This window comes from Syngnathoides biaculeatus, chromosome 2, assembly GCF_019802595.1.
Source record: "Syngnathoides biaculeatus isolate LvHL_M chromosome 2, ASM1980259v1, whole genome shotgun sequence".
Taxonomy (NCBI): Eukaryota; Metazoa; Chordata; class Actinopteri; order Syngnathiformes; family Syngnathidae; genus Syngnathoides; species Syngnathoides biaculeatus.
This window is the reverse complement of record NC_084641.1, coordinates 9,247,142-9,257,784: the sequence shown is the minus strand read 5'-3', so window position 1 is coordinate 9,257,784 and position 10,643 is coordinate 9,247,142. Positions and strand designations below refer to the sequence as shown.

General features: G+C 40.3%; 1 protein-coding gene and 1 non-coding gene across 5 annotated transcripts in view; both read left to right on the top strand.

Annotated features, from left to right (window-relative positions):
* The first annotated feature begins 325 nt into the window (after positions 1 to 325).
* Positions 326 to 10,643, top strand: part of csf1b (colony stimulating factor 1b (macrophage)) — a 34,177-nt gene continuing 23,859 nt past the window's right edge. For all 4 annotated transcript variants that reach the window (XR_009796686.1, XR_009796685.1, XM_061831456.1 and 1 more), the window contains exon 1: positions 326 to 563. Coding sequence is in view for 2 of the 4 variants with exons in the window: in XM_061831456.1 (XP_061687440.1) it covers positions 522 to 563 (42 nt within the window). In the remaining 2 variants the exon portion in view is untranslated. The remainder of the gene's footprint in view (positions 564 to 10,643) is intronic.
* On the top strand, positions 9,597 to 9,669 carry trnat-ggu (transfer RNA threonine (anticodon GGU)). Its single transcript has one exon. It is a non-coding gene; the product is annotated as a tRNA-Thr (tRNA).

Below are 10,643 nucleotides of genomic sequence, written 5' to 3'. Positions count from 1 at the left end.
AATCGACTCTAAAACTGCCTGGGAGTTAGTGTAGAAACTTTTGTATTCAAGTAATATGTTCTGATCTCTTTGTTTTGGTCAGAATCCAAGCTGCAGCATACAAAATGAGCTGATGAGAAATAGCCATATAGTCTACAGTCTTTCCACAACCCTCTAGTTTATATGTATATTTTGTCCGTCAACAAAAATGCCTGTTCAAGTCCATTTACAGCACAGAGAAGAAAACAACAACAACAGAAATGATCATAAAATGCGTAAAGGGCTGGATGGATTTTGTCTGTGACATGAGAGGTGGGAGGTCTGTATAAGGGCTGTCTGTCTGCCGAGGCGGGTAGTCTTGGTTTAGACTCTGCAAGAGGAGCACGTCAGCCAGTGCGTTAGAAGTACAACGCATGACCAAGCGCAACGCTGACCTGGCTGGAGAGTCCTTTCTGTGGAGTGAAAGTGAATATTTGAGAGAAATTGCTTTGCTTCAATGTGTGTGACAGAGGATTTATTTTTTATTGTCAAACACATACCAGATGACCATCCTTGTGCCAACCCTGATTCAGAGCAAGGTTAAGGTAGGTGAGAACTTCTCGCTTCTCGGTGTCAGTGCATTTGTTTCATCTTGCATGTGATGTGATTGTGCCTTTGCTACAAACATTATACATTAGATACATAGCACATCATGTGATGGATGAAATTAATGTCATGTGCGCCCGCACTTGCTATACAGAAGTTAAATTACTGTATTAGATTACGTTAATTTTATCAAGTGTCATGAAGGACTTGTTTTAATTTAGAATCATTCGCTTTGCTCTTCTGTTCCTTTTGTCCACTTAATAACTCACCATAATTTTATTTTTATCATCGTCCTTATTGCTGTTTTATAATGTTCACTTTTTTGTTTTGTTTTGTTTTCAATTATGGCTGTACTGATTTGTGGATTCTACCAACCGGTTGTAGGCTCATGCAATTTGGATTCATGATTGATTCGCTCTGACGTGACTTAAAGTGAAATTAATTTGAATAAAATAACATTTAGGATTAGAAAGAGACAATAGACACAAGATGAAATCCCACAAAGAATTATTTGTGCTCAACAATAACAACAAACAACAAAAAAGAAAATATGAAAACGATTGTCCTTGGCCCATGCTGGGTTTTAATCTCCTGTCTGTTATGTCCAAATCTATTTCAGATGTCGGCCAGGCTTCAAATAAATCACGTTTTGTTGTTTCAGTTCTGTGCTTGTCTGCCACATGTTTGTATCTTTCTATTGGAAAAGCAGATTCAAATGTCCTGATCATGTGAGCTGCATGGATAATTATTGCAGAAAACATTTGAGGGTAGTATGTGTGTGAGGCAGATGAGGTGCTTATCACCATGTTTTAATCATAAACATGAGTACAATTGAGTCCATCTGGCACCGATTTCACAGTTAAACTTGCCAAAACGCTCTTAGTAGCAGGCCCCAGTGTGTACAGGGAGATGGGATATTTTGCTTTTCAAAGAGAGAGCATTGTTTTAGCAGAACAAATTTTGACACAAAGCTTTCTTAGTGTACTTTGACATTGTTCACCATCAAACCTCACTAAGTGCCAGACCTCGAGTGAGGGCCACTAAATGCATTTCCTATGAAGTCACTCGTAACGCTATTTTCAGGATCCCCCTTCCATGTAAAACCAAACATTCCAAGTGAAGAGCATGAGGAATGTGAGACAAATTTGAAAGGCGCTAATGACCAAGCGCTGAGGAGAACTCTTACCGCAACACTGAAGTTAGAACAATTAAAGAACAGGACAGTTTCTCTTTTACTCCAATTTTGTAACTAGCATGATTGGACATGGATGCTTTCATTCTAAAAAAATGGTCAGAATTTCCATATTAAAAAAGATGTATATACAGTACTTGAATTTTAAATATGAAAGAAACACAATTACAGAAATTTAAAGTGGAAAAAAAAAACATGATATAAACCGACAGGATTAGATCTTTGTGATTTAGGACAATCCCCTTAGTCAATGTGCCATCCGAGGTGAGATTTTATATGGCGCCTCTTTCCATTGGTGAGTTTTGTAATCAGTCTTTAATTCATGAAACAACATGTCACCTGATATGCACGCTTCACAAATTAGAAATAGGTTAAAAAAATGTATGGTTTTATTTAAAAAACCACAACAAAATAAAAATCAAGTAAAATAAGTGAATGAAAAACAAAATGAAAAAGTGTGTGACATGTTCTCATGGCTGCAATCAGGTACTCCTCCTAACGCATCCGTAGGCATTATAAATCGCAGCTTTTATTATCATGCCAGAGGTATAGTTGCCTCTCTCAGACTCTTGCCTTGTAAATAAAGACTTGTCTTGTTTAAGAAGCACATAGAAGTGGGCGTAATGACAGAAAGTCACCACCCACAACATTAAGTATACAGTACACACCAGCATAATGTCGTACAATTCTGTCCCATTTTACAAATCTACTTTCGCATCAAATTTGTGAAAACTGATAATCAGGCCTTTAATAATAATATTATCCATTTTCAAAAAGTGTTGTCATTTTGAATTACATCTAATGGCAAAGTGGCACAACCCATGTGGAACTAGTTTGATCATGCAGCCAAACTACTGCACTGGACTTCACCCATCCAGCAATTTTCCCTCCATCCGCTTATCCTCACTAAGATCGGGGGCGTGCTGGAGCCGATCTCACCAATATTTGGGCGAGAGGCTGTGTCCACCCCAAACTGGTCGACAGTCAGTCACAAGGCACATCCTGTGCAAACAAACAACCATTCACACTCACATTCGCACTTACGGGCACTTGAGTCCTCAATTAACCTACCATGCATGTTTTTGGAATGTGGGAGGAAACCGGAGTACCAGGAGAAAATCCACGCAGGCACAATATTAACATGCAAACTCCACACAAGTGAAGGCAGATTTTAACTCCGGTCCACAGAACTGTGAGGCAGATGTTCTAAGCAGTTGTCTACCGTGCCATCTGTTCTGCATGGTCCCTTCATCCATTTTCTGCAACCTGTTATCCTGGTGATGAGCCCTTTGAGGTTACTATGATATAATATTGTTAACACATCAGAATTCATTTCCATAGCAAAATAATTTGCTGTACAACATGTTTCCTACTGTGGCTGTAGTTTAAACCTTGCGTACTGTGAGCGATTTGCCATATAATGGCTTTTACAAATACTCATTAAGTATGCTGCTCTACAATTCTACACTTCACTTGCATAAATTAAATTAATGGTCATTATGCTAACCTATCTTATCTTTATGAAGGTTTTTATATAGCTCTTATATTAAATTGATTACACCTCAGTGTTGTTTGTATTTTGCCGTAACATGAGCATTAACTGTATATATGAACTGATGAAAAAAAAAAAGAAGTCTACATTAGTTGGTCAAAAAAATGCATCAAAAGCTCACTGATGCACTAGAAAGCCTACAAAGTTATCTGCCTCTGCCACAGTCCTAATGTGACCCATGAAACATTTAGGAGCCCAAGTTTGTTGAAGGTTGCCTCAAATGATCGGAATTTGTATTAAGTGACTCATAAAGTGACCATGAAGTTTACTTAAAAATGTTGGTCTGTCCTCAAGGCAAGGCTCGAAAACAACTTTGCTTTCTTTCCATAAATGTTAAATAATTAATTTAACCATATTCTCTTCAAAGACACACTGTCTCGGTTTACGTCATTCAGACAGTCATTCTGTCCTCTCAGTACTCAAAATAGTTGTCACTCTTAACATGAATCCATCTTGAATTTGCAAGGCAGTTTAATGTGGAATATTTTGTAGTCCAGGTGGAGTGCTGGTTGACTGGTTAGCACACGTCCCTCACAGTTTTGAGGACTGTGGTTTAAATCCTCTGTGGAGTTTGTTTGTTTGTTCTCCCCGTGCCTGTGTGGCTTTTCTCCAGCGGCTCCAGTTTGCGCTCACATTCCAAGAACATGGTCGGTTGATTGAAGACTCTAAATTGCTCATAGGTGGCAGTGGTTGTTTGTTTACTTGAGCCTTGGGATTGGCTGGCAACCGGTTCAGGGTGTACCCAGCCAACCAAGGTTTGATGACGCAGTTTTTGTTGTGACTTTTGGCTTTTCCCACTAGGGGCCGCCACAGTGAGTCACGAGATCGATTTGTTGTTTACCACAGATGGTCTCATAGACATCCGTTGCAGGAGCTAAATATGTTGTCTTTTATAGTTAACACCTGAAGAGGAAATTCAATTTGTATCTGTTGTATATTTGTCTTACAAACCACAGAGAATTAGACCACACACATTCAATTCAGTAATTTCTTAAAAGCAATAAAACACTCTTTAAACAACAGTAATAATTGATGATGAGTAACTTACACCATTTTATTGTACTATTACTAACTGTCAAACAAGTATAAAATGCAATTAACCACTAATAGAATGTAAAACATTAAAGCATAATAACAAAGGTGTCCTGAAATATGTGATACAAGCCCTCGTTTAGCTTGACTTGTGAGAAGAAATTTGAGAGTGGAGCAACATGTGGTCCAATTCAAATACAATCTATTTTTAAAGTGTATTTAAAAATAACAGGTGACTAAAGTCCTAGCCATTAAAGGGTATAAAATGGTAACTCGCTTCACAACAAGCATCAGTTTCACATGGTGAAATATTCTTTAAAAAATAAGCTTCAAGCTGTGTTTTGCCACTCCCAGTTCAAGTTTACTGCCAAAATAAACATTAAACAAAGAGAATTAAACGGTGCTTATTTAAAACAAACACAAAACCTTACCTTCTGCTAGCTTTTAATACAAAGCAAAATGCCATAGAAGGAGTAACAAATAGTGGTGATAGTGTTGGTGTTATAACTATAAGACAATGGCTATTTGAACACAAACGATGCTTCAACACGTATCACAAACAGAAACATCTTTATAGGCCAAGTAGACTGAAAACACACGAGGAATTTGTCCCCAGTAGGTGGCGCCACTCTTGTACAACACCAAACAACCCACGATTGCAAAATATTTACTTAAACAAAGAAAATACAGATATGGAAAGTCATTGAGTAATGTAAGTGTATTAGTAATGTGGACATGCGGATACAATTGCAATCTGTTATAGTCGGTATGTCATGTGACCAAAGCTGGAAAACAGTTTAATAGCGGCGTTCTTGTGCATGCTCTGCTAAAAAGATTACATGATTTTTGGAAGTAAATTTAGTTTTGTTTATGTCTGGTTTCTTTGGACAAAAGAAAAATACATGTATATCATTTATTTATACAAATATGTTGAGATATGTAAACACAAACAAAACCTAAGCGTTGACTATTATAATATTTGCTGCCTCTGTTTTGACATCTTGTGTTAAAAATAGAGTTAGGGTTAGATGTTTAACGTGCATACGGTTGCTTTGTAGCAGCCTCCTTTGGCATTCATCTGAAGCAAAAAGAAGTGCTCTGACATGTTTTGCCAAATGTGAAGTTGGGAGATCGCAGATTGAGTGAATTGTTCAAGTGATGCAGAGAGTTGCCAAGAAAATAAATTGCCAGTGGTAATCAACAGCACTTTTGCAAATTAATGACAGAGCTACAATGACTGGGGTATTTATGTCACAACAGAAATGTGCAAACGTGGCAAATATTGGCAACGTGTCACTTCTTCTTCTTCTTCTTCTTCTTCTTCTTCTTCTTTTCCTTTTGGCTTGTCCCGTTTGGGGTCGCCACAGCGTGTCATCTTTTTCCATCTTAGCCTACCTCCTGCATCTTCCTCTCTAACCCCAACTGCCCCCATGTCTTCCCTCACCACATCCATGAACCTTTTCTTTGGTCTTCCTCTCCCTCTTTTGCCTTCCACTAATATACTCACTCTCTCGCCTCTGAACATGTCCAAACCATCAAAGTCTGCTCTCTTGAATCTTGTCTCCACAACATCCAACTTTGGCTGTCCCTCTAATGAGGTCATTTCTAATCCTATCCAACCTGGTCACTCCGAGCGAGAATCTCAACATCTTCATTTCTGCCACCTGCATTTCTGCTTCCTGTTGTTTCTTCAGTGCCACCGTCTCTAATCCGTACATCATGGCCGGCCTCAACACTGTTTTGTAAACTTTGCCCTTCATCCTACCAGAGACTCTTCTGTCACATAACACACCAGACACCTTTCGCCAGCTGTTCCAACCTGCTTGGACCCGTTTCTTCACTTCCTTACCACACTGACCATTGCTCTAGATTGTTGACCCTAAATATTTTAAGTCGTCCACCCTCGCTATCTCTTCTCCCTGTAGCCTCACTCTTCCCCCTCCACTTTTCTCATTCACCCACATATATTCTGTTTTACTTCGGCTAATCTTCATTCCTCTCCTTTCCAGTGCATGTCTCCATCTTTCTAATTGTTCCTATGCATGCGCCCTGCTTTCACTGCATATCACAATATCATCTGCGAACATCATGGTCCAAGGGGATTCCAGTCGAACCTCATCTGTCAGCCTATCCATTACCACTGCAAACAGGAAGGGGCTCAGAGCTGATCCCTGATGCAGTCCCACCTCCACCTTAAATTCCTCTGTCACACCTAAGGCACACCTCACCATTGTTCTGCTGCCATCATACATGTCCTGTACTATTTTAACATACTTCTCTGCCACACCAGACTTACGCATGCAGTACCACAGTTCCTCTCTTGGTACTCTGTCGTAGGCTTTCTCTAGATCCACAAAGACACAATGTAGCTCCTTCTGACCTTCTCTGTACTTTTCCACTAGCATCCTCAAGGCAAATAATGCATCTGTGGTACTCTTTCTAGGCATGAAACCATACTGTCGCTCGCAGATACTTACTTTTGTCCTGAGTCTAGCCTCCACTACTCTTTCCCATAACTTCATTGTGTGGCTCATCAACTTTATTCCTCTATAGTTCCCACAGCTCTGAACATCCCCTCTGTTCTTGAAAATGGGAACTAGAACACTTTTCCTCCATTCTTCAGGCATCTTTTCGCCCGCTAGTATTCTGTTGAATAAGTTGGTCAAAAACTCCACAGTCACCTCTCCAAGTTTCTTCCATACCCCCACCGGTATGTCATCAGGACCAACTGCCTTTCCATTTTTCATCCTTTGTAGTGCCTTTCTGACTTCCCCCTTACTAATCATTGCCACTTCCTGGTCCTTCACACTTGCCTCTTCAACTCTTCCTTCTCTCTCATTTTCTTCATTCATCAACTTCTCCAAGTATTCTTTCCATCTATTTAGCACACTACTGGCACCAGTCAACACATTTCCATCTCTATCCTTAATCACCCTTACCTGCTGCACATCCTTCCCATCTCTATCCCTCTGTCTGGCCAACCTGTAGAGATCCTTTTCTCCTTTTTTCGTGTCCAACTGGTGTACATTTCTTCATATGCCTCTTGTTTAGCCTTTGCCACCTCTACCTTTGCCCTACGTCGCATCTCGATGTACTCCTTTCGCCTCTCCTCAGTCCTCTCAGTATCCCACTTCTTCTTCGCTAATCTCTTTCCTTGTATGACTCCCTCTATTTTGGGGTTCCACCACCAAGTCTCCTTCTCCCCTTTCCTACCAGAAGACACACCAAGTACTCTCCTGCCTGTCTCTCTGATTACCTTGGCTATCGTTGTCCAGTCTTCCGGGAGCTTCTGCTTTCCATCGAGAGCCTGTCTTACCTCTTTCCGAAAGGCCACACAACATTCTTCCTTTCTCAGCTTCCACCACATGGTTTTCTGCTCTTTCTTTGTCTTCTTAATCTTCTTACCCACCACCAGAGTCATCCTACACACCACCATCCTATGCTCTCGTGTCGTTGGCAACATGTCACTATGGAATTCTAAATCAACAGTTTAAGAAGTTAATGGAAAGGGAGAAGAACCTGTTAAAATATTTGCTGATTTTAATGTGCATTGTGCGATTAAGCATACCCTGAGGGAAGGAGTTGGAAACGGTGTTGTCCGGTGTGTAGTGTGTCCAAAAACATTTTGCCTGTTTTTGTCTTTAGTTCCTGCAGCATAGAAGTCCTGAAGAGCAGTGTTGCCACAGTTGAACCCTGAAAAAGTAACTTAGATACTTGACAATATGTAATGTGCAAGCGTCGTTATTTTGGTTTTCGTGCCAACCATAAACATGGAATGTGCTGACACTAGGTTTGCGTAGTCATAGGCACACATTTCAAAGGGCCATGTTTTACGTACCTGTTGATCATATCAATAGATGCGACTTTCTTTGTAAGTGTCAATATGAATCCATCCATCTATTATCCAAGACGCTAATTCTCACTAGGTTCACAGGAGAGTTGGCGCCTATCCCAGGTAGCTTCAGGTGAAGAGCGGACTACACCCTGAACTTGTCGCCAATCACTCGCGGGGCAGATATCGACACCATCACTGAGCGGGAATCAATCCCACTCTGCCTGCACCAAAGTCTGGCGTGACTACCACTACACCATCAGTGACTCCTTGTCACTATCTATCTATCTATCTATCTATCTATCTATCTATCTATCTATCTATCTATCTATCTATCTATCTATCTATCTATCTATCTATCTATCTATCTATCTATCTATCTATCTATCTATCTATCTATCTATCTATCTATCTATCTATCTATCTATCTATCTATCTATCTATGACAAACGGCCATTCACATTCAAATTCACGTCAACGTACAATTTAGAGTTCTCAATTTAACGACTATGTACGTTTTTGGGATGCGGGAGGAAATCAGTGTTAGTAGTAGTATCTAGTACTAACTAGTATAGTATCTAGATAGATAGTACTCCAGAAATGGGAAGGAGACTCCTGCACGGGATCCTTGAGGGAGGTTTTGTGGGAGTCAGTGGGAGTTGTGGGCAGAGCCACAGGGTAAAATATATTCAGGAGTAGATGATTATGACCTCGCGTCCTCGTCCGTGGACGAGGAGAACCCGATTTAGACCCTCAGTGAGCACCTCGAGGAATTCCATGTCTGGAGGGCAGTTTCAGTGAAGGACAAGGAAAGACTAGCATGCTAATACAAATGCAAATGTTGGAACAGCTCAACATTGTTCCTTTTTCACAAAAGGTTATTGTTAAAGGGCACCTCGGGACTCAAACTGACAAGTTTATTGCGTGATATGAGTAAAGCATGTGGAAAAACTCTATACCATGTTTATCTCATGACAAATGTGCATAATTTAGACAATAGCGGTTCATGACTACCCAGGTTTTCCATAAAAAAAGTCCCCCATTTTTTTTTCATGTGTTCCAAAGTGTAGCAACAATTCTAACCTTTCCAAAATCTGAGACAAACTAACAGATTGTACACATGGTAACATTTCATCTTACTGAACTGATAGAGAAGACATACTTTTTTGCCAATTTTTGCCCATTAACGAGGACCTGGAGTGGAACGGTATCCACTGCAACAAGGCATTTGCAAGGATACAGTTTTCTTCGCCCGTACGATTTTTGGGGGGGCCGGGCATGTTGAGAAGGATGAGCTTTGCCTCCTTGGACTTTTTTGTGATAACTTCATTGAGGCGCAAAGCTGTGTGCATGCGCCTCACATCTGTCTGGTTCCTTGTGGAGACATTTCATAAATTTAACCATTATTTGGATCAGACAGTGGAGGCCCCGTAGCTCAGTGGTTAGAGCACTGGTTTGGTAAACCAGAGGTTGTGGGTTCGTATCCCACTGGGGCCTCCACTCCCTGAGAAGGGTTGCGTCAGGAAGGGCATCCGGCGTAAAAATTGTGCCAAACATATATATGCGTTCATCTGAGATGACACGCTGTGGTGACCCCGAAAGGGACAAGCCGAAAGAAACACACACATTTGGATCAGACAGTTGGTCTCAGTGTGCCATGGTCATACTTACAAGTTTTCCCATTCCTTACAGAAGCATGTCAAAAGGGACAAATAACTTTAAAATACAAATATGATGCCCAAGAATCTATAGACCCATTCACACTGTCCACTCTGGCTTTTGCCATAGTATCAGAGGCCAAACATAGGCTAAAGCGATCAGAAGACGTTGAGGCGAGAGTGTGAAGTTTCGAAGACTCGGTGCCACTGTACGCTGAATAGAATTAGCACTGTCCCAGATGATCATTAGCTGCAGTGTAAAAAAACAACTTATACAATTTACCCAATAAATGTAGGGCAACAATTTACAGCCACTTTAATTGGATATAACTAACCACATATTTTGGGTGATGAATGCCTTAATTCAATAGTGATGAAATCCTTACAAAACAAGGATAAAGTTTACAACACGTTTCTGGTTACATTTCAACCAAGGTGCCTGAGATGGGCGTAGTAAACTTTGTGTTCCTCAACATTCATGTTCCCTGTTCGTATATTTATTTCCCACTGCCTATTTTGACCGTAATAAATCTTACAAACCAAGTGTAGCGCTAACCGACTTATAAGCTAAGCTTATTTTACCATGTAGCACATTTTTCTTTATCATTTTTCTGCTTTTGTGCTGATTTGCTAGCTCAGAACCAATCGGAGTGATCACTGGTCACCGATGACTTGTCAGCCAATTAGTGCGCCATGAATGCGTCACATACTGTAGATTTCAAGTGGATTTTAGTCAACCTTTCTTGGAAACACGTTTTACTGTTGTCAAATTGGTAGTGTAGGTAAAATGTATACTGTGAAATTTTTCTAAAA